At 41.9% G+C, this 25507-nt stretch overlaps 2 protein-coding genes across 2 annotated transcripts in view; both read right to left on the bottom strand.

Moving 5' to 3' along the window:
• TOPAZ1 (testis and ovary specific TOPAZ 1) overlaps window positions 1-25507 on the bottom strand; it is a 353700-nt gene that overhangs the window by 149092 nt on the left and 179101 nt on the right. The window contains exons 11-12 of the mRNA XM_077268982.1: window positions 22103-22195; window positions 18044-18159 (exon numbers count right to left, since the gene is read on the bottom strand). Of these exons, the coding sequence (XP_077125097.1) occupies window positions 18044-18159; window positions 22103-22195 (209 nt within the window). The remainder of the gene's footprint in view (window positions 1-18043; window positions 18160-22102; window positions 22196-25507) is intronic.
• The window catches only part of LOC143782072 (uncharacterized), a 4180-nt gene continuing 2976 nt past the window's right edge, over window positions 24304-25507 (bottom strand). The window contains exon 3 of the mRNA XM_077269185.1: window positions 24304-24336. Coding sequence (XP_077125300.1) covers window positions 24304-24336 — 33 coding nt within the window. The remainder of the gene's footprint in view (window positions 24337-25507) is intronic.

Below are 25507 nucleotides of genomic sequence, written 5' to 3' on the forward strand. Positions count from 1 at the left end.
AACATACGCAAATAAGTTGAGTGCCAAATTACTACATTATATATCCAACATCAGTATAGACATACATCACTAGAGCCCCCATTAGAACAGAAACACAGCATCACAACTCAGATCAGTACAGGAATACATCACACCAGTCATCAGGCTGCGGACCATACATGAACCATAGAACTGATGAGAATTAGTATCACAAAAAACGTTTTTTTTTGTCCTGTGCAGCACATCTCAACATGATGTCCTTAAAAATAGCAGTGTCATTATAATTCTCCTGAATAAAAATATCTACCCTACGCTGAGCCCCCCTCTTATGGTACATGCCCTGCACACTGCCCTCTCCTGTCCATACTGAGCCCCCTCTTTACACTGTCCTCTCATACTGGGTCCCCCCTATAGAGTCCAGCCTCTAAACTGTGACCCCTCAGCACACCATCCCCACTATGCTAACCCCCCCTCCCAAACACACACCTCAGTCTCTACTCTATGCCCACTCACACTTTTCTCCCACACATTTCCCCCTCCCTCCTCATACTAACTCCTCACCCACCCACCCCACTCATTATTTCACATTTTTACAGGATGAAAAGGGTGAAGCACTCAAAAATGATGTTGGGAGGGCCGACCTTTTTAATTCCTATTTTGCATCTGTGTGCTCTCACAAAGCAACTGTAACAAACTGATCTTCACGGTGCCGTTGAAGGACTAAAAGAATACAGACTATCTATAAACACACAGATGGTGAGGGAACACTTGGCTAATTTAAATGAAGAAATCATCAAGAAAAAATGCTTCATAATTAGACCATAGTACAAACAAAATATTTTTTTACTGAATACAATATAAAAATATGAACATGATAGATATATATATATGTTTAAAACAAGGGAAGCCGCAGATGAAAAAGAATTGGTGGAGACCAGGACCAGATGGGCTTCTTACACATTTCCGTCATTCGCGACCGTCGTTAAGCGTCGGCGCGACGTAGCGACGGATGTTGCGAAAATTCGGCACAACGTGGGCAGCGGATGCAGTTTTTCAATGCATCCGCTGCCCATTCTAAAGTCACGGGGAGGAGGGGGCGGAGTTCCAGCCGCGCATGCACGGTAGGAATTGCAGGACCCGACGGACGAAAAAACGTTCCCTTGAAGGTTTTTTCGCTTTGACGGTCCACCAAATACCGACGCATCCAGTGCACGACGTATGGAACGTGTGTCCATACGTCGGGATGCGTCGGCAATACAAGTATATGTGCAAAAAACGCATCCTGCAGGCAAGTTTGCAGGATGCGTTTTTTGCACAGAACGACGCAATGAGACGGACAGCAAAAGACGGAAATGTGAAAGAGGCCTTAATTGCACAATATGAAGAAAAAAAATAACAAGAAGTGGTAAGTAAAAATAACAATAGTAAAGTAGGTAGGTAGACACGACAGCACAATGTATAAAAATATAATACCAGATGGATAAAATTATATATATATATTATACATATACTAGATGGTGGCCCGATTCTAACGCATCGGGTATTCTAGAATATGCATGTCCACGTAGTATATTGCCCAGCCACGTAGTATATTGCCCAGCCACGTAGTATATTGCCCAGTCCACGTAGTATATTGCCCAGCCATGTAGTATATTGCCCAGCCACGTATATTGCCCAGCCACGTAGTATATTGCACAGCCATGTAGTATATTGCCCAGCCACGCAGTATACTGCCCAACCATGTAGTATATTGCCCAACCACATAGTATATTGCCCAGCCACATAGTATATTGCCCAGCCACGTAGTATATTGTCCAGCCACGTAGTATATTGCACAGCCATGTAGTATATTACCCAGCCATGTAGTATATTGCCCAGCCACGTAGTATATTGCCCAGCCAGGTAGTATATTGCCCAGCCACGTAGTATATTGCCCAGCCACGTAGTATATTGCCCAGCCACGTAGTATATTGCACAGCCATGTAGTATATTGCCCAACCATGTAGTATATTGCCCAACCACGTAGTATATTGCCCAGCCACGTAGCATATTGCCCAGCCACGTAGCATATTGCCCAGCCACGTAGTATATTGTCCAGCCACATAGTACCGGTATATTGCCCAGCAACATAGTATATTGCCCAGCAACATAGTATATTGCCCAGCCACGTAGTATATTGTCCAGCCACGTAGTATATTGCCCAGCCGCATAGTATATTGCCCAGCAACATAGTATATTGCCCAGCCACATAGTATATTGCCCAGTCACGTAGTATACAGCACAGAGCCACGTAGTATACAGCACAGACACGTAGTATACTGCCCAGTCACGTAGTATACTGCCCAGTCATGTAGATTGCACCATATCCCTGTTAAAAAAAAAGAATTAAAATAAAAAATAGTTACATACTCACCCTCCGTTGACCCCCGGATCGAAACGGTTACCGATGCTCCCGGATCAAAGCAGTTACCGATGCTCCTAGCGCGCTCCGGTCTGAAGAGTGCATTGCGGTCTCGCGAGATGATGATGTAGTGGTCTGCGAGACCGCACGTCATCATCTCGCGAGACCGCAATGCATGGGGCGGTCACCGGGGCTTTTCTTACAATTGCGACGGTCAAAGCCTTTTCTCGGTCCCGGCCTTGGGAGGATGGTGGTAACTTTTCATTTGACTAACTGTGCTGCATGAAGGGGGAGGATCAAACTGACCTTAATCAGATCGGAGTATCAAGGGAATCTGCTGCGCAGTTCTGCAGTTCCTTCTCTTGTCTAAGCACTGTTGCTGTAAGACGCGGGGCACTCCGAATAGGGTGCTATTTGTACACCCCGCTTGTGCCAATCCAGGAGCCCCAATTTTCTACCTCCACTCCCCACCAAAACCATCCATAAAGTCCTGTTTGTCCCACACGCACCACCTCCCACTGCCACTTTCTTCAAATCAGAAAAACACATTGCAATGCCAAACTAAGGCAGAAGTGGGCAGCATAGTACTACAAGTTGTAATACCAAAACAAGGCAGGAGAGGGCAGCATAGAATTAAATAGTTTACCTCCTCCCAAGGCAAGACAATGAGCTGGTGTCGCAAGTGTAATCATGTAATAGAGAACACACATACCATATGATATATAACATACATTAGTAATGGCCTTCCTGGTCACTACAGGTGTAGTGGACATTCGGACCAGTGGCACCTACTTAGGTAACAACTGTTTTACGTATATGTGAATTTTATAGGTATTTGTTATGGCACTATGCACTTTACTGGCACATGTGATTTCTAATCCACTTGAATTATCTTACTTGGCAGCTATTTGGATATACAGCTCTGGCAAAAATTAAGAGACCACCACATCAAATCCTTGTCACGGGCAGCCCAATCTCCAGACCTGATCCCCAATGAAAACCTCTGGAATCTAATCAAGAGGATGATGGATAATCACAAGCCATCAAACAAAGAGGAACTGCTTACATTTCTGCACCAGAAACAGTGTGAAAGACTGGTGGAAAGCATGCCAATACACATGAAAGCTGTGATTAAAAATCATGGTTATTCCACAAAATATTGATTGCTGAACTCTTCCTGAGTTAAAACATTAGTATTGTTGTTTCTAAATGACTATGAACTGGTTTTCTTTGCATTATTTGCATTATTATTTGTCAGAAAAAAAATACAAAATGTATTGCTTGGAAATTTGGAGACATGTCAGAAGTTTATAGAATAAAAGAACAATTTACATTTTACTTAAAAATATACCTATAAAGAGAAAAATCAAACTGAACATTTTGCAGTGGTCTCTTAATTTTTGCCAGAGCTGTATAATCACTATTTATTACTACATCTATTTTTGGATATGTGTGAGCAGTTCAAACACTATGTTTAATAATAATTGTATTTCTCATCCATACCCAGTATATATTTTTATCCATCTAGTATTTTTTGTTATACATTGTGCATTCTTGCCTACCTACCTACTTTACTGTTGTTGTTGTTGTTTATACTTACCACTTTTTGTTGTTTTTCTACATATTGGTCAATTGTTATCTGGTCCAGGTCTCTACCAATTCTTTTAAATCTGTGACTTCCCTTGTATTTAACACATATCATGTTTATATTCATATTTTTATATTGTATTCAATAAAAAATTATTTTAATCATACTATGGTCTAATTATGAAGTATTTTTTCTTGGTGATCTCTATATCTATACTTTAAGACCTTAAATTCTAGGACTCTTCTATAGCTGTATCTATTTAATTTAAATGAATTTAAATCTTCTGGTCCAGATGAGTTACATCCTAGGGTACTGAAAGAATTAGCAAAGGAAATTGCAGAACCACTCGCCAAAATCTTTGAAAAATCCTGGAGAACAGGAGAAGTCCCAGAAGATTGGAGAAGAGCAAATGTTGTCCCTAACTTCATAAAAGGAAAGATGGAGCTAGGAACTTACAGGCCAGCGAGCCTTACTTCTATACCAGGAAACATCTTTGAACAAATTATTAAACATGTATGTAAGTACTTGGATAAGAATACAGTATTTAACCAGAGCCAGCATGGGTTTGTAGCAAACAAGTCATGCCAGACTAATTTAATTTCCTTCTATGATGGAATGACTGACTTGATGTGAAGCGATGGCCGGGGGACCACCACGGTGCAGGAAGACTACTGTACACAAGATGAGGTGCAAACAACAAAGGATAGATTTATTGGAAGGCAAGGAATGAAGGGAATGAGGAAGATGCAAACAGGGGTATACAATGGCAACAGACAATTTACAAGAGTAATAAACTTTATCTTTTCCGTAAAATAGCACGGTGCTCCAGCTATTGCAGACTTAAAATATGTCTAACAAGCAAATGTAAACAATAAACAAGTGATGATGCTACTCTACATATAACCTCCCTGGCCTTTACTAAGCAGGCCACACGGCTCCCGTGTACTGACTATTGAAGCCTACACTAAGCCCTAACAGATGCACCAAACAGGAACAAACTCACGGGGATTTTGAAGAATCAGCTGCAGTCCCAGGGGGGTCCCCAGCAGTCTAATACGGTGGTGCGCACGGCTTCCTGTCAGCTCTGTGAAGCGTGGTCTTCTCCTTGCTTCTGGATCCTAGCGATCCTCCTGGAAACTGTAAATCCCTTTCTCTGTATCTTCGTGGCTCTCTTGCAGCTATATCAGGGCACAGTTCTTCTCTCTTTCAACTATCAGCACAAAAAGTCCTCTCTGCAGCAGCCTCAGCTCACACACGCTGTTCCAGCTCCACACCTGCACTCTGCACAGACTAGTTCATTACAACGATTATTGCAGGGGAGAAGCAGAACATTCCATCACGCCAGACAAGGGGGTGTAGACTCTTAAAAGTGACAGCGTGTTCCTACTGTCCATAACAGCACCACCCTCTTACAGATGGATAAGGGAAATGCCGTAAATATAGTATATCTTGATTTCAGCAGAACATTTGATAAAGTATCTCATACCATCCTTATTGAAAAAAAGGACCAAGTATGAGATTGACAAGGCTACGGTTAGGTGGATTCATAACTGGCTCAGTGATCATACTCAAACAGTGGCAATAAATGGTTGCACATTCAATTGGAAGAGTGTTTGAAATGGGGTACCACAAGGCTCTGTCCTGGCCCCAGTGTTCAACTTTTTCATAAATTATCTAGATAAGGGAACTGAAGGTAAACTAATCAAATTTGCAGACCATGCAAAGCAGGAGAGATGGGCAACACTAGAGAAGACAGAGAAAGATTCAGGAGGATCTAGAACAATTGGCAGTGACTAATGGAATTGTATTTAACAAGGAGAAATGCAAGATTCTACATCTGGGCAAGAAAAACTAAAATTAGGTCTACAGAATGGGAGCAATAGAACTAGACAATGGCACGTGTGAAAAAACCTGGATATAATAATAGATCAAACAAAGTTCTCCTTCAACCTTTGCAATACCTCTCGAACATGTTCCTGGTGAGAGTCCTAATTGGGTTAGAAAATTCGAAAATCATCCAAGTAAATCTGAGAAAATTAGAATATCATCCAGGTAAATCACAAAAAATCTTCCACTGCAATCAGAGAAAATATCATTCATAACACTTGAAGAACAGCAGGTGCATTGGATAACCCGAATGGAATGACAAGATTTTCAAACCGATCATCAGACGTTAAAGGGAACCTGTCACCCCGTTTTTTCAATGTGAGCTAAAAATAGCGTTTAATAGGGCCTGAGCTGTGCTTTACAACAGTGCCTTTGTTATCCCGATTCCCCACCTTTGCTGCCAAAATACCTTAGTAAACTCGCCGTTTTCGGCTGTCAATCACCCCGGTCCGGTCCGATGGGCGTTGCCAAATCGCTGGCTCTCCCCCCGCTCCTCGGCGTCAGACGTAACTCGATCTGTGAATAGCACAGATCGCGCTCATTTTTTGCGGTTGCGCAGTGCATTCGGCTCTAGCGCATGCGCAGTATGTATTGCCCAACTGTTGGCAAAGTATACATCATTGCGCATGCACGGTTTTCACTGTAACCTCTGTGCCCCGGAAGTCTGGATATGCAAATTGTGTTGTCCTGGACGCCGGTAAGCTTTTCCGGGGGAACAGAGGTTACAGTGAAAACCCACGCATGCGCAATGATGTGCTGTAATGCTATGCCCACAGTTGGGCATCGCATAATGCGCATGCGCGAGATGACACTTTAATGCGCAGGCGCGAAATACAACGCCAACGACAGGAAGAAGTTTCTTAGTGAAAAACTGGAGCTGGGGAGAATAGGAGATTAGCCCACGCCCATCGGACCGGATCGGGGTGATTGACAGCCGAAAACGGCGAGTTTACTAAGGTATTTTGGCAGCAAAGGTGGGGAATCAGGGGATAATAAAGGCACTATTGTAAAGCACAGCTCAGGCCCTATTGAACGCTATTTTTAGCTCATACTGAAAAAAATGGGGTGACAGGTTCCCTTTAAGAACGACGTTTTCTATTCATCACCCTTCCAGATGCATATCAAATTGTAAGCCTCTGTAAAATCATTTTAATAAAAAAAACACCCGGACCCCAGAAGCTGATTATATAGGTCGGGGGATGAGTGGAAGTGGGTAATTTTTACCATGATTTAACATTTTTTCATAGTGGCCCATTAAAGTCCAAGTTGTAAAAGCGAGCTTTAGGTTATTTGGCATTAGGGATAAGATTAATAGCACAATCATAAGGATGATGGGAAGGTAGTAGCTCCGCCTCTTTCTGAGAACACACCTCCAAAGTTCTTCCGATGCCCCAGCAGACTAGCAGAGTATCGTATTTGTACAGACTTTAAACATTTCTTGTAACTATAGGGGCTCCATTTACCATTTTCCTACCAGTCAATAACAGGATTGTGAATACTCAGCCAGTGCAAGCCCAGTACCAACCCAGCAGGTAAATTATCCAAAACAAAATAGTATCAAGTAAAATATCCTGGGCACGAAATTAGAGAGAGATAAAAGAAAAAAGGAAAGAGCTACCTAAGCGCAATAACCACAATATAAGAGATGAATTTGCTCGCATGGGCTGGTTGTGCAGATTAGGCATAACACTAGTGATGATTTAGACTGATTCCTAGGATCCCCTTATATGGCGTGCAGCACATCAGAAAACCATGGCAGCAAACTTTCCTAGTCCAGAGGTTGTTCCACGTGAATGGAGTGAAAGTGAGAAAGGGTGATTGTGCTTCTGTTTGTAAAGGAGTGATCCAGTGATTTGCTTCAATAAACAATTTGATGTGAAACCAAAACAAGATGAAAGGACATTTTCCATGGACCGTGAATAAATTCAATATTTATTTGGTATGCTGTAGTTGTGATAGCTATTGGCTACACCATGTATACAGAAATAAAAAAAAATGTAGAAAACGTTTTTTTTTTGTTTTTTTTAAAAGGACACAAAACCCCCAAAACATTTCATATGGGAATATTAAAAATTGAAAAAAGGTTAGACAAATCAGAGCATAATGCAATGCGTTTCTGCCATATAGGTTTTCATCAGGTTTTGTTTTTTTTTTTAATTTTTATTTTTGTATACATGGTGTAGCCAATAGCTGTTGCAACTATACCAAACAAATATTGAATTTACTCAAGGTCAATGGCTTCAAATAAAATTACTGGATCACTTCTTTACAAACGGAAGCACCATCACCCTTTCTAACTTTCACTCCAAAACAAAATAGGATATGGATTCAGAGTGACGTGCTCCCACTTGGAGCGTGAAATTCCGGGTCAACAGTGCCTTGTCAATGGCGAAGATTTCAATGGATCTTTCTAAACTGTCCCTAATCCTAACTTTAGAACTAGTCTTGAATCAGAATTAGCAGAATTAGCAGCAGACTGGCAGTCAATGAACACCAATGCTGATAACACCTGGTCCTTGAATGATAACACTATATTCATCAGTACGTCATTTGAGGAAGAAAAAGGTATCTAAGAGTCTGGGTGACCTTCTTGACAGTCATCCAGACTCAAATGTTCCCTCAACGGTTTGCTTGCCTGTGGACGAGTTGAGCAATTCTTGACAAAATGTCTAGGGAGACCACAGTACAGAAAGTCCAAGATATTGTCTACATTTTCTCTCCACAACATGAAGACTGGCAACTCTAACCTCCAATAGCTCCACGTCCGGTAAACTGACCTGCTCCAGGGAAGTATAACGGGCAGCCCATTGTTTACCACGTCTCTCATGCATTCTAGGGTCCATTGGAATAGCCTGGGTTATGGCCTCTGCCAGAGAACAAGGGGCGTCATGAAGAACCAGAGAGTCTTTCAGTCTTAGAAAGACCTTTGTGGAACTGGCAGCTGAGAGCTGCATCAATCCACAGAACTTCAGTGGACCACTGCCGAAATTCAGTGAAGTAGTCTTCAGTAGTGCAACCCCCTGTGCCTGGTTCATGATCTTTGCTACAGCCACCTAGATCCTGTTGGGTTCGTCGTAGATAAGACCTTAAGTGTTAAAAAAGGCGTCCACAGAAGACCGTTCTAGGGCTTGTGGGGACAAGGAAAATGTCTAGGTTTGAGCACCCTTTCGCAGTAGGGACATGATTAGTGATAAGCGAGTATACTCGTTACTCGAGATTTCCCGAGCACGCTCGGGTGTCCTCCGAGTATTTGTAAGTACTCGGAAATTTAGTGTTCTGCGCATGCGGCGCAGAAAACTAAATCTCTGAGTACTTACAAATACTCGGAGGACACCTAAGCGTGCTCGGGAAATCTCGATTAACGAGTATACTCGCTCATCACTAGACATGATTATTCCCACCCATTGGAACTCACCCTCAAACGACTGCGGACGTAGGTTAAAAAATAACCTACAGCTTTCTCTGAATTGCCTAAACTGGCTATTCTCTGCCGAAAATTTATCAGTGTGGGCCAATACAGGATCAGGAGAAACCAACTGTACATCAGAGGGTTTGGACGTCACAGCCACTGCCAGAAGTGGAGGGCTATCGGAAGTCTTCATTAACCCCTTTCTGTCATTGGACGTACTATTCCGTCCATGTGGGGTGGGCCCTACTTCCCAAGGACGGAATAGTACGTCCAGCGTGATCGGCTGCGCTCACGGGGGGAGCGCGGCCGGGTGTCAGCTGCCTATCGCAGCTGACATCCGGCGCTATGTGCCAGGAGCGGTCACGAACCGCCCCCGGCACATTAACCCCCGGCACACCGCGATCAAACATGATCGCGGTGTGCCGGCGGTATAGGGAAGCATCGCGCAGGGAGGGGGCTCCCTGAGTGCTTCCCTGAGACCCCCGCAGCAAAGCGATGTGATCGCGTTGCTCCGAGGGTCTCCTACCTCCTTCCTCGCAGCAGGTCCCGGATCCAAGATGGCCGCGGCATCCGGGTCCTGCAGGGAGGGAGGTGGCTTACCGAGTGCCTGCTCAGAGCAGGCGCTGGAAAGCCTGCAGTGCTCTAAGTCAGATCGGTGATCTGACAGAGTGCTGTGCAAACTGTCAGATCACCGATCTGTGATGTCCCCCCCTGGGACAAAGTAAAAAAGTTTTAAAAAAAATTTCCACATGTGTAAAAAAATAAAATAAAAAATAAATTCCTAAATAAAGAAAAAAAAAATATATTATTCCCATAAATACATTTCTTTATCTAAATAAAAACAAACAATAAAAGTACACATATTTAGTATCGCCGCGTCCATAACGACCCAACCTATAAAACTGTCCCACTAGTTAACCCCTTCAGTAAACACACAACAACAACGCTTTATTATCATACCGCCAAATAAAAAGTGGAATAAAACGCGATCAAAAAGACAGATATAAATAACCATGGTACCGCTGAAAGCGTCATTTTGTCCCGCAAAAAAAGAGCCGCCATGCAGCATGAACAGCAAAAAAATAAAAAAAAGTTATAGTCCTCAGAATACAGCGATGCCAAAATAATTATTTTTTCTATAAAATAGTTTTTCTCGTATAAAAGCGCCAAAGCATAAAAAAATTATATAAATGAGATATCGCTGTAATCGTACTGACCCGAAGAATAAAACTGCTTTATCAATTTTACCAAACGCGGAACGGTATAAACGCCTCCCCCAAAAGAAATTCATGAATAGCTGGTTTTTGGTAATTCTGCCTCACAAAAATCGGAATAAAAAGCGATCAAAAAATGTCACGTGCCCGAAAATGTTACCAATAAAAACGACAACTTATTTTTTGCAATAAAAAGCGTCTTTCAGTGTGTGACGGCTGCCAATCATAAAAATCCGCTAAAAAAACAGCTATAAAAGTAAATCAAACCCCCCTTCATCACCCCCTTAGTTAGGGAAAAATAAAAAATTTAAAAAACGTATTTATTTCCATTTTCCCATTAGGGTTAGGATTAGGGTTGGGGTTAAGGTTGGGGTTAGGCTTAGGGCTAGGGTTGTGGCTAGGGTTAAGGCTACAGTTAGGGTTGGGGCTAAAGTTAGGGTTGGGGCTAAAGTTAGGGTTAGGGTTTGGATTACATTTACGGTTGGGAATAGCGTTGGGATTAGGGGTGTGTCTGGGTTAGAGGTGTGGTTAGGGTTACCGTTGGGATTAGGGTTAGGGGTGTGTTTGGATTAGGGTTTCAGGTAGAATTGGGGAGTTTCCACTGTTCAGGCACATCAGGGGCTCTCCAAACGCGACATGGCTTCCGATCTCAATTCCAGCCAATTCTGCGTTGAAAAAGTAAAACAGTGCTCCTTCCCTTCCGAGCTCTCCCGTGTATCAGCGTACTTAGGACAAATTGGACAACAACTTTTGGGGTCCAAGTTCTCCTGTTACCCTTGGGAAAATACAAAACTGGGGGCTAAAAAATAATTTTTGTGTGAAAAAAAAAAGATTTTTTATTTTCACGGCTCTGCGTTATAAACTGTAGTGAAACACTTGGGGGCTCAAAGTTCTCACAACACATCTAGATAAGTTCCTTGGGGGTCTAGTTTCCAATATGGGGTCACTTGTGGGGGGTTTCTACTGTTTAGGTACATTAGGGGCTCTGCAAACGCAATGTGACGCCTGCAGACCAATCCATCTAAGTCTGCATTCCAAATGATGCTCCTTCCCTTCCGAGCTCTGCCATGCGCTCAAACGGTGGTTCCCCCCCACATATCAGGTATCAGCGTACTCAGGACAAATTGGACAACAATATTTAGGGTCCAATTTCTCCTGTTACCCTTGCAAAAATACAAAACTGGGGGCTAAAAAATAATTTTTGTGGAAAAAAAATTTTTTTTTATTTGCACGGCTCTGCGTTATAAACTGTAGTGAAACACATGGGGGTTTAAAGCTCTCACAACACATCTAGATGAGTTCCTTAGGGGGTCTACTTTCCAAAATGGTGTCACTTGTGGGGGGTTTCTACTGTTTAGGTACATTAGGGGCTCTGCAAACGCAATGTGACGCCTGCAGACCATTCCATCTAAGTCTGCATTCCAAATGGCGCTCCTTCCCTTCCGAGCCCTCCCATGCGCCCAAACGGTGGTCCCCCCCCCCCACATATGGGGTATCAGCGCACTCAGGACAAATTGGACAACAACTTTGGGGGTCCAATTTCTCCTGTTACCCTCGGAAAAATACAAAACTGGGGGCTAAAAAATAATTTTTGTGGGAAAAAATTTTTGTTTTATTTTTACGGCTCTGCATTATAAACTTCTGTGAAGCCCTTGGTGGGTCAAAGTGCTCACCACACATCTAGATAAGTTTCTTAGGGGGTCTACTTTCCAAAATGGTTTCATTTGTGGGGGGTTTCAATGTTTAGGCACATCAGTGGCTCTCCAAACGCAACATGGCGTCCCATCTCAATTCCAGTCAATTTTGCATTGAAAAGTCAAACGGCGCTCCTTCCCTTCCGAGCTCTCCCATGCGCCCAAACAGTGATTTACCCCCACATTTGGGGTATCAGCGTACTCAGGACAAATTGTACAACAACTTTTGGGGTCCAATTTCTTCTCTTACCCTTGGGAAAATAAAAAATTGGGGGCAAAAAGATAATTTTTGTGAAAAAAAAAAAGGATTTTTTTATTTTTACGGTTCTGCATTATAAACTTCTGTGAAGCACTTGGTGGGTCAAAGTGCTCACCACACCTCTAGATAAGTTCCTTAGGGGGTCTACTTTCCAAAATGGTGTCATTTGTGGGGGGTTTCAATGTTTAGGCACATCAGTGGCTCTCCAAACGCAACATGGCGTCCCATCTCAATTCCAGTCAATTTTGCATTGAAAAGTCAAACGGCGCTCCTTCCCTTCCGAGCTCTCCCATGCGCCCAAACAGTGATTTACCCCCACATTTGGGGTATCAGCGTACTCAGGACAAATTGTACAACAACTTTTGGGGTCCAATTTCTTCTCTTACCCTTGGGAAAATAAAAAATTGGGGGCAAAAAGATAATTTTTGTGAAAAAAAAAAAGGATTTTTTTATTTTTACGGTTCTGCATTATAAACTTCTGTGAAGCACTTGGTGGGTCAAAGTGCTCACCACACCTCTAGATAAGTTCCTTAGGGGGTCTACTTTCCAAAATGGTGCTCTTGTGGGGGGTTTCAATGTTTAGGCACATCAGTGGCTCTCCAAACGCAACATGGCGTCCCATCTCAATTCCTGTCAATTTTGCATTGAAAAGTCAAACGGCGCTCCTTCCCTTCCGAGCTCTCCCATGCGCCCAAACAGTGGTTTACCCCCACATATGGGGTATCAGCGTACTCAGGACAAATTGTACAACAACGTTTGGGGTCCATTTTCTCCTGTTACCCTTGGTAAAATAAAACAAATTGGAGCTGAAGTACATTTTTTGTGAAAAAAAGTTAAATGTTCATTTTTATTTAAACATTCCAAAAATTCCTGTGAAACACCTGAAGGGTTAATAAACTTCTTGAATGTGGTTTTGAGCACCTTGAGGGGTGCAGTTTTTAGAATGGTGTCATACTTGGGTATTTTCTATCATATAGACCCCTCAAAATGACTTCAAATGAGATGTGGTCCCTAAAAAAAAATGGTGTTGTAAAAATGAGAAATTGCTGGTCAACTTATAACTCCCTAACAAAAAAAAGTTTTGGTTCCAAAATTGTGCTGATGTAAAGTAGACATGTGGGAAATGTTACTTAAGTATTTTGTGTGACATATCTCTGTGATTTAATTGCATAAAAATTCAAAGTTGGAAAATTGCGAAATTTTCAAAATTTTCGCCAAATTTCCGTTTTTTTTCACAAATAAACGCAGGTCATACCAAAGAACTTTTACCACTATCATGAAGTACAATATGTCTCGAGAAAACAATGTCAGAATCACTGGGATCCGTTGAAGCGTTCCAGAGTTATAACCTCATAAAGGGACAGTGGTCAGAATTGTAAAAATTGGCCCGGTCCATAACGTGCAAACCACCCTTGGGGGTAAAGGGGTTAAACTAATCATCTGACCCTGTAGCTGATTTTGCAATGATTCCAGACTGGCACTCCTTAGCCGGATACTGTATCATAAGCATCAAATTCGACACCTGGTCAGAGAGCATGTGAATAGGCTCCATACTGGCCTAAAAGAAAAACGTAATGGTCAGACGTTGAGAGACTTCTCACAGACAAGCCGTGAGTTAGGATAGTCGATGAGTCAGAGATCAATACCCAGGAGGGTATGTCATAAACAGAGGGAAAAGAAAGTCATAGCAATGTAACAATCCAAGGTCAAAATACCAGGAGGATAGTAGATAAGAGCAAAGGGATTAATCGGACAGATGGACAAAATGAGGTCCAAGGTCAGGCAGTGATACATCAACAAGCAAACTACAAAGGTACAGAGTAAACCAACCACACTTAGCTGAAGCTACGGCTGATAGCCATAAGGGACTGCCAGCTCAGTTAAATAGCTTAACAGTCAAGGGAACGGGGAACATCTGGCGTGAGCTCAGCATCTCCCAGTCTCAGATTGGACGGCCAAGCTGTCAAAGAAAACACCCACACAGACAGCTCATAACGCCCCTACAACAGACAGGACAACTGAGCTGTCAATCACTGCATAGGCAGCTCATAACTGAGGGGTGGAATCATGACATCCATCTTCCCATCAACTCTGAACAGCTTCCCTGATGCTGAAGAAAATCATCCTAAAATCATGATGCCACCACCACACTTGATGGTGGGGATGGTGTTTTCAGGGTGATATGCAGTGTTCGCTTTCTGCCACACAGAGTTTTGCATTTAGACCAAAAGATTCTATTTTGGTTTCATCTGACCACAGAAACTTCTTCCACATGCTAGCTGTGTACCCTATATGGCTTTTTACAAACTGCAAACAGAACTTTTTATGGCTTGCTTTCAAAAATGACTTTCTTTTTACCACTCTTGTACAAAGGCCAGATTTGTGGAGTATACGACTAAAAGATGTCCTGTGGACATATTCTGTCGCATGAGCTTTCGATCTCTGCTGCTCCTCCAGAGTGACTATTGGCCCCTGGGCTGCTTCTCTAATTATTGCCCTCCTTCCCTGGAGTATCAGTTTAGGTGGATGGCCATGTCTTCCTAGATTTGCAATTGTGCCATACTCCTTCCATAATTTGATGATATATTGAACAATGCTCCGTGAGATGTTCAGAGCTGGAGGTATTTTTTCAGAATGTTACCCCTCCCAACAACTTTATCCATGACCTGTCTGGTGTGTTCCTTGGTTTTCATACTGTTTGATCCTTAATGTTCTCAAACAAACCTCTGAGGCCTTTACAGAACAGCTGCAGTTATACTGTAAATAAATTACACACAGGTGAACTCAATTTACTAAGTATGTGACTTCTGGAGGCAAATAGTCACTCAGGATTTTATTTAGGGGTATCAAACAAAGGGCTTAATACAAATGCATGTCACATGTGGTATATTTTATTATCTTTATTTCTCATTTACTCAGAAGTATAGCATTTATTTCTAAAAAAAAATAAAAAAAAAAATAGAGATTTGTCCACCCTTTCACATATACAATTTGAAAAGCAGCTGTCCCAAACAAAAATTCTAAATGAAAATACCAATATTTTTGGACTATAAGAAGTGCTTTTTAATCAAGAAATAAAACTTTACTAAAAAATGCAAGTGCGGAGCCAGGTCTGAGTAAATGAGGACAATGCTTTAGCTGTGTCTTTCCCGATCCCGGAGAGAACTGCTGTCTCTTCTCCTTCCTGACATGACACTGATCAGTGCAGATAGGAGAAAGAGCTGTCAGGATGTGCACGGAAACAGTATGTCTTTAGTAGCTGAAGGACTTTTCAGGTGATGCGATCAGGCACATGACTGTAAGGAACTTCAAACCATGGTAATGTATAGTATTTGTAGATGTGTGTAGATGTGTGAGCAGGCCATGTAACAGCACGTGTTGTATTAAGCTGAGTGTTGTAGAAGAGCTCTGCATATGTGTATGTAGCAGAGGTTTGTGTATATATAAACATACAAATAAAAATGTACAAATATACAGTGCATGCACAGTGCATACATGCTCTGCCTTGTGTGTGTGTGTGTATATATATATATATATATATATATTACACACACGGTGGTCCAAAAGCAGGTGGACAGTATGTGTAATAGGGTTATGAAGGGGGAGATTTATCAAACATGTTTTTTGGGGTTCAAAGTTCTCACCACACATATAGATAAGTTTCTTGGGATCTAGTTTCCAAAATGGGGTCACTTGTGGGGGGTTTCTACTGTTTAGGCACATCAGGGGCTTTGCTAACGCAACATGACGCCCGCAGACCATTCCATCAAAGTCTGCATTCCAAAACGCCACTACATCTCTTCCGAGCACTGTTGTGCGGCCAAACAGTGGTTTACCCCCACATATGGGGTATCCGCGTACTCAGGACAAACTGGACAACAACTTTTGGGGTCCACTTTCTCCTTTTACCCTTGGGAAAATAAAAATGAAATTGTTGCTAAAAGATCATTTTTGTGACTAAACAGTTAAAATGTTCATTTTTTTCTTCCATGTTGCTTCTGCTGCTGTGAAACACCTGAAGGGTTAAAAAACTTCTTGAATGTGGTTTTGAGCACCTTGAGGGGTGCAGGTTTTGTAAATGGTTTTGTAAATTTTGCTGTAAAAATGAGAAATCGCTGGTCAACTTTTAACCCTTATAACTTCCTAGCAAAAAAAATGTTGTTTACAAAATTGTGCTGGTGTAAAGTAGACATGTGGGAAATGTTATTTATTAACTATTTTGTGTCACATAACTCTCTGGTTTAAAAGAATAAAAATTCAAAATAAATAATAATAATACATCAAAATACATGTTATTATTTTCTGTCCACCTACTTTTGGACCACCCTGTGCAACAGAGAGTGTACATCGTGTGTGCTGCAGAGGAACTAAGTATAGATCTATACCTTTCCTATTCTAGTCTAATACTTTTAAATTACTGATATTGACCCGCTTGACTTTTCTACAGCACCAAGGAAGTTTTAATCAGTAGTAAATATATTTTTCCAATTTTCTGCTGTCTCGGCTTTTGGTGTATCTTATAGTAAGGCAAGTCCTCAAAATACATTATATGTTTTTATATAAATAGTGAGAACCATCATATATTATAATTTTTCTGACACTGAAGAAAGTAGGTTGGAGGATAGGTTCTCAAGCTGTGTAGGGCCCTGAACAAACCTGACTGTACGTACCGTATATACTCGAGTATGAGCCGAGTTTTTGAGCACATTTTGTTGTGCTGAAAACGCCCATCTTGGCTTATATTCAAGTGAGAGTCCAGAACATGGAGGGGAAGGGGGAGCGACAGCGGCGAAGCAGCGGGTCACAGAGGGAGGAGCCGGCTGCTGCAGCTAAAGCCTGTGCCTGGTGCTAAAGAGAAATGAATATTCACTGAGCTAGCAATGAATATTCATTTCTCCGTAATAGCGCACAGTGTCAGTCGCAGGCTTCCTGCAGCAGCTTGGCAGTCACATGTCCCCGCTACTTAAGAGAAATTAATAATAACCTCTCTCCACAACCATGGGAGTAGAGAGAGGTGAATATTCATTTCTTTTAAGTAGCGGGCACACGTGACCGGCGGCGACTGTGGCTGACACTAAGCACGCTACTTAGTAGCAAGGAATACTCACTGACCTCCGCGCACATCGTTCCAGCGTGGGGAGCGGTGATTATTCCGGCAGCTGTACTCTGCTTGTAAGCAGCACATGGGGGCCGTGCATATCAGGATGGGGATGAGGAACGATGCAGACCAGGATAGGGATGAGAAGGTCATGCATATAAGGATAGGGATGAAGAGCTATGCATACAAGGATGGGGATGAGGAGCCATTCAGACCAGGATAGGAAGGAGGAGTCATGCATACCAGGATAGGTATGAGGGGACAATGCATACCCGGCTTATACTGGAGTCAATAAGTTTTCCCACTTTTTTGTGGTAAAATTAGGTGCCTCTGCTTATACTCGAGTCGGCTTATACTCTAGTATATGAGGTAATTTAACATTTTGAGGTTTTCATCATAGCATTTACAATAAAATATACATAAGCATATAGAACGATTAAAAAAAATATGCTTTTATTTCAGTGTGTCTGCAGATGAGACACCATTTGTAAATACATGTAATAAGATTTCTAACCTTGATTTTATGGATAGAAGGATGTTGATGTGATTTTTCTCAGCACTGGACTTGCTCATTATTTTTACTATATGGCTGATATCCATAGGAGTAACACTAATTCCATTACTTACAAACTGTGAGGAAAAAAGGAAATGACAAAATGCTAAAAGAAATGATCATTCATTCGCAAGTAAAAGGTTTATTAATCAGAGAAGTTATGTTTTTTCGTGTGCAATATAAAACTGTACAGACAGGTAATACACAGTGTTCAAAAGTTTTAGGCAGGTGCGAAAAAATGCTGCAAGGTAAGAATGTTTTCAAAAATAGAAGTGTGAAAGGTTAATTTTTATCAATTGACAAAATGCAAAGTGAATGAAAAGAGAAATAAATTAAACATTTGTCGTGTCCACCCCATGTCTTCAAAATAGCTCCAAGCATCAATTCGTATAGGCACACTTTCATCTAATGACCTGCTCTTCATAGTTGTTTGCTAAATCTGGTGCTAACACACCAAGATGGCAGCCAGCCACAAACCACAAGTTTGGACCCCTGGGGTAAAAGGCGGCACGGTCTGGTACAATAAACACAGTGTTGGACACTTAACAAAGCAACTTGTGAATGTGTTCTCATAACCTTTACCAATCTGCATGCTCAGAACTTCATGAATCTTTTTTATGGGCCTTTATTCCTCCCTTAGCTGTTAGAGGAGATTAATTATTTTCTGAACATCTGAAGCATTGAGCATACCCTAATGTCTATTTAATAATTTCTGATAACTCTTTTACAATAACTGACACTAGCTTTGGTTTCTGTTCGGTATCAGTTTTTGCTTCATTTGTAATGGATCAATTTTTACTAGAGGCATCTCTGGACACCTCTAGTGTTCTGGTCAGGCACAGTGCTTAAAAAATGGATCCGTTAACAGAGGACATAAAAGTTAACCACTAGAGATGAGCGAACATGCTCGAATAAGGTGTTATCCGAACACGCTTGTGTGCTATTTGAGTAGCTTCGGCGTGTCTGAATGCTATGTTTGAGTCCCCGTGGCTGTTAGACAACCTGTTTGTTAGGCAATCCCTGCATGTGCTGCGACTGTGGGACAGTTGCGAGGACTGAAACAGATTACTCAAGCACAGGGCCGGACTGGCAGTAGTGGGCCACTCGCCAGCGCCGACTCACCCCCCGCCAGCGCCGCCGCATTCAACTATACCGGCGTCATAGACAGGACAGTTGATTGCAATGATGGAGAGAGCGCCTGCTGTCGCTCCCTCTCCCATCATTCCCCGCTCTGTCTCTGACACTGCGGGTGCGCGATGACGTCATATCATCGCGTACCTGCTGTGTGTCGGGCAGGCAGACTGCAGCTGCGGAGACCGGAGCCGGGAGCAGCGCGGGGCACGAGGAGAGGTGAGGAGAGTGTTTTTGTTTTTTAAATATATCAATGGGTGATAACTGGATTGTGGGGCTATTGGGGGGGCTGTATTACATTCTATAGGGGCTGTGCTGTATTACATTTTATGGGGGGAGATTTATTACAGTCTATGGGGCTGTGCTGCCTTACATTCCATGTGGGCTGTGCTGCATTATATTCCATGTGGGCTGTGCTGCATTCCATTCCATGGGGGGCTGGCTGCATTCCATTCCATGGGGGGCTGGCTGCATTCCATTCCATGGGGGGCTGGCTGCATTCCATTCCATGGGGGGCTGGCTGCATTCCATTCCATGGGGGGCTGGCTGCATTCCATTCCATGGGGGGCTGGCTGCATTCCATTCCATGGGGGGCTGTATTACATTCTATGGGGGAGGGCTGCATTACATTCTATGGGGGGCTGTATCACATTCTATGGGGGGCTGTATTATATTCTATGGGGGGGGCTGTATTACATTATCTGGGGGCTACATTATATTCTATGGGGGGGCTGTATTATATTCTATGGGGAGGTGGGCTGTATTACATTTTATGGGGGCTGTATTACTTTCTATGGGGTACTGTATTATATTCTATGGAGGGGCTACATTATATTCTATGGGGGGCTGCATTATGCTCTATGAGGGGGCTACCATATATTATATATGCAGGGGCTGCATTATACTATATGAGGGGACTACAATATATTCTGTGGGGTGGCTGCATTATACTCTGGGGTGGCATCATTATACTATATGTGGGCTGCATTATACTGTATCGAGGACTATGGGGAATACATTATACTATATGAAGAACTATGGGGTGCATTATACTATAGGAAGTGAATTGTACTACATGGATGACAATGGCGGGGCATTATACTATATGGACCACTATGAGAAATGTATTATACTATTTGGAGGACTGAGGAGTGTATTATATTATATGGAGGACTATGGCAATACATTATACTATATGGAGGACTGAGTGTATTATACTATATGGAGAAATTGCAGTGTATTTTAATATATGGAGGACTATGAGGAGTGTATTATACTATATGGAGGACTGAGGTGCACATTATAATATATGGAGGACTATGGGGTGTATTATACTAAACAAGCAAAATGCTGCCTATTCATCGAGTGATTGGATTGTTTATATGGGAACAGAAATCCTTGTTCTCAGCAGCACATCGCCGACGTAAACTGTAGTTGTGCTGCTGATAACATGATACTGTATGGGGACAGATTGACCTAATTGTGATTGTTCTGTCCACTTCATCCTTTCTTAGTTGGTGTAAAGAAGCCGGGAAACAATCGAACAACTTCAGTATTGTCGATCACCCTCTTTTAGTGGCCTGAGATCAGCGCATGTAAATACAGCAGAAATGTTTCGCAGGGAGATGAGGCAAGGATGATGACAGTTGTAGTTAGCACCCAGCGCCTGGGAATAGCGCTAACTCTACTGCTTTTCCCAGCCACCAGAGCATTTAATTCTGGTATGTGTAATGATTTTTAGGGTTGATGTCAGCTGTATAATGTCAGCTGCTCTCAATCCCTGGTGTAAGTAATGGAGAGGTGTCTATCAGACACCCCCACTACTAGCCCTAACCTGGCGAGACCCAGCGACTCGGAAGAGCGGTGACGGTAGTAACAATACCACTCTTCACAGTCGCCGAGCTCAGCGCAAGACCCGGAATATCTGAAAAGCGGTGACGTTACTTTTATCACCGCTCTTCAGAGTCACCGGGTCTCGTGCTGCGCAGCGGAAACAAATTTGGCTGTAGGCAAAGTTTATGGAGAATCAGAATGAGGTTCCATAGCCTTTGGTCGTCCCAATCCCTTAATTATCTACAAGATCCAGTTATGTAGGTAAAGCAGCGGCTTTTCTTGGTACTGCAACTAAAAGCAATAAATAGGACTGAGCTGTAATGCTGGCTACAGCTGTAATTATATGTTATATAGTCGTGTTACACTCCCCTCACTTCTTGTAACCTACCAAGTGTACAAAGATATTATACAGTCACCATGTGACAAGTGGGCCTGTGTAACTTCAAATGCCAGGGATGAATTTTAGTCCCAGTCCGGCCCTGTTCAAGCACCTTGAAGATACTCTACTAGCACACGAGTGTGGTCGGATAACACCTTCCCCAAGCATGCTCACTCATCACTATTAACCATCTGTTTCCCATAAACTTATATGTCATGAATCAGTGCCGGACTATGTGATCGAAACAGAGTAAAACATACCTAACTGCTGAGCTTCAGAAAAACTTGGTATGAAAAGCAGGCCAGGGACTATACAGAGAGAACGAACTAGTCCTAATGTCATCGCCGGCAGGCTTCTCCCAACACACGGGAGAGACCTATCAATCAACTGGCGTGGAATGGGGAGAAGCCGGCCAGGAGCCGCATTAGCCTAGTCAGATCTCTTCCGGTGGTCACTGGGCAGCTTTTCAAACCATGTTTTCTCTGAAATTATGCAGCGTTTCAGTGTAAAACATACCTGGCTGCAATAGTGCAGCAAGACTGATTCGTGATGCCCCTAATTCAGTCAATGCAAATCTAGTGACAGGTTCCCTTTAAGAAAACAAGATTAAAACCTTAAAATGTATTGTCCACTCATTTAATATTTTTATAGGTTGAATACAAATACAAGTACCATACCTTGCAGAATACATCTAGTAAAGGTGATAATGCAGTCTGTAGGCCAGAATATGCAACGCTTTCAAATACCTTGATGATTTGATCTAAGGATGGCTGGGAAGAAAAAAAAAGTTTAATGAAGATAGCAGGGTAATGAAATAAGTCGGCTGGGTTATTATTACTTAAGGTGTTGCTCCACTAATTTTATATTGATGACCTATCCTTTGTATAGAAAGTTAACTACAGAACTCTACAAGGACTTGCAGGAACCTCAATCTCAATCTCCAAGGCACTCACATGGATAAATTAATCAGTAGAAGGACAGCATCCAAACTTGAGAGAAGTAAAAAGAAGATTTTTTTACTTCACTCAAGTTTGGATGCTGTCCTTCTATTCTACTAACTATCATTTGTATAGGTCATCAATATCAGATCGGTGGGGGTCCAACACCCTGCACCCCTGTCAGTCAGATGTTCTCTCTGCCGCCGGCCAGATGTTATCATTTGCAGAGCTGAAGAACACATCTCCGTCAACTGTGCAGTGGCCGCTTACTGGTACAGCAGATCTTCCCCTATTCAAATCATAGATATGACAAAACTGAAAAAAAAAAACCCTGAACCTCTTTAGGAAAGTGCAAATTCTGTACAGAAAAAGTCTATAATTGCTAAATAAATTCTAAATAAAATACTGCAGACACTATTTAAGACAAGCCAGCATCCCAGTTTAAAGACTCCCCTCAACCAGTTAGCACCCAGAAATAAATTAAAAACAAGCTGGGACACTATGGCTCTGGACAGCGAAGAAAAACAATGTGCTGGACATTGTTTTACATTTCTCACATGTATTCAATAATAACATAATAACATATGCTTATACTTTGGCATATTTCAGAACCTTCTGTCAGAGGAACATGTTGGGAAAGCGATGATGTTTTCCCAACAATCCCGATTAGTTTACTCTTACTCCACATTTTACATAGAGCTGACTGGATACAAACAACATTTAATTTTTTTCTCAACTGAATTTTTATTGAAGTTTTTATAATAAAATACAAAAATAATGCAAAACAATATTATAATACTATAATTATAATAATATAATACTAATAGAAGGGAGGGAAGAAGGTGGGGTAAGGAAGGAGGAGAGGCTTAGGAAGAGGAAGAAATGGGAACTACAAGGGAAATGGGGAAACTAACTACTAAGGTCCTACTGGTAAATGTGCAATCTGTAACCAATTTAATGTCAAACAGAAAATCGAGTACTGCATGTATCATTAGGGATCATAATAATATTACATTACTATTAAGAAGGATGAGCATCAAGAGTTTAAATGGAATAAACAAGCAACATCTTTTGACACATGCTGTTCTGGATTTCTGTCAAAGTTTTCCATTATAACTCCATGGGCTGAATTCATGAGATTTCATATTAGCACAGCCTTAAAGGGATTATGCCATCAGAAAATTCCCTTTTGTTTAAATCAAGGTTTTGTGTTAGAGAGTAATTAAACATTTTTTTTTCTTAGTATTTTGCAGGCACTGCCATGTCTGCAGATCAGTGTGGGTTCGGGTCCCCAACAATCGCTCAAAGGACACCTAAAAAGTGACACATGTGAAGAAGGACAGCAGAGATCCTGGCTAAGTGTACACACAGTATGGATGCAATAAAATCCTATGACTTCCAATTGAACCTGTACTCTCACTTTGTATGCATGCTCCTCGCTCACAAGCTGCACACGTTTCAGCTTATTAGAACTCGGACCCCTTTAAAAGCGTGATTACTCCAGTTTGGTTATCGTGATGCCATTTTCCTGGTGATTTTAATAAACTGGAAGCAAATGGTTGTCAGCTACAAGGATGAAAATTGTGCTTGACATTTTATGTCTTTATGTGTTAGTTTTCAACATTAGCTGGGCCGAACATTTTGCATATTTTGTCATGGGTAGTTGAATTTTGCCTAAAAACATTTTTTTTGTCTGTGTATTTTTCGGTAAAAACATGGCAAAGACAAAGTCAAATTTATCACCAGATGTCAGGAAGCTTATTATTCTGAGAGTGAAGTCAAGCAAAAGCCATGAAGAGGTAGCTATGGACTACAACTGATCATATATGTGTCATATACAATAAAGAAAGAAAAGAAGGTTATGGAACAGCTGACACGTATAAGTGGATGATCATAAAACAACTTCCTCCAAACCTGATCGCATTAAGAAAAAGTCAGTATCAGATCTCCATAAAACTGCTGTACAGATTTCGCTAGAAATGAACAAAGAATATGGGGTCAAAGTGAGTCACGAAAATGTGGTGCGATGGCTAAGAGCAGTAGGGTTGAATGCACGAGCTCTAGTCAAGAAATCTTTCATCCCTGCAAAGAACTGGAAAGTCCGGCTTGAGTTTTCCAAAGAGCACAGCCAATGGAAAGAGACAGATTGGTCTAAGATGTTGTGGTTGAATTAATCCAAGTTCAATCTGTTTGGTAGTGATGGCAAGCACTACAGTATATATATACCACTCAATTGGAAATCATAATAATGTAAGGTATCAAACACCTACAGTGAGACATGGTGGTGGAAATGTCATTTCTTGGGGCTGCTTTTCTACATATGCCATTGGCCACCGGCATAGAATTGATGGAAATATGAAAGCTACAAGGATATACTGGAAAATATAATGCTGCCACATGGTAAAGCCAAAGTAGGCAGGGGATGGAAATTCCAGCAAGACTATGATGCCATGCACACATGCAACATAGTCAAAAACTGGTTAGCAAACAAAAGCCACCTGTTGCAATGGCCAAGCCAATCACCTGGGATGTGTTAGGCTGACGAGTTGGGGCCCATGCCCATAGCAATAAAGATGAATTGTTTGCAGACTAGAAAATGGAATGGAGCAAGATCCCTTATGATGTCTTGAATACCAAAGTGGCTTCAAAGCCCTGTCAGTGTGGTGCAGTAATTAAAGCAAGAGGTTATGTTACAAAATACTAAATTATGGCATTGCAAACAATGAATTACTCTATGTTGTGATCAATAAATAGTATATGCAAAACTTTTGGAAGTCCTTTTTCTTTAAAGGGAACCTGTCAGCAGCATTATGCACAGTAACCTACAGTGTCAGGTCGGCGACACAGCGTTCAGTAGTGAACACTGCATGTGCGTGCTCACAGAGCAAGAGGAAATTAATGGGCTGCTGGCCATCAAAATACTGCTGCCGGCCCAAGTACTGCCGGTACTGCCAGGTCATCGCCGTTATACTGATTACAATCATACCTTGGTTGATAAAATCCATCTTATGGTTGTTCTTCAATTTTTATTTTCAGTTTTTAATGCTATGCTCGTGCCCCGGGGCGGCCTGTGGGGGATATTTATATGTTGCTCTGATTAGGTATTCATAATGCAGACAAGTCACCGATCCCTCATTGCATTAT

Source organism: Ranitomeya variabilis, chromosome 6, assembly GCF_051348905.1.
Source record: "Ranitomeya variabilis isolate aRanVar5 chromosome 6, aRanVar5.hap1, whole genome shotgun sequence".
Classification (NCBI taxonomy): Eukaryota; Metazoa; Chordata; class Amphibia; order Anura; family Dendrobatidae; genus Ranitomeya; species Ranitomeya variabilis.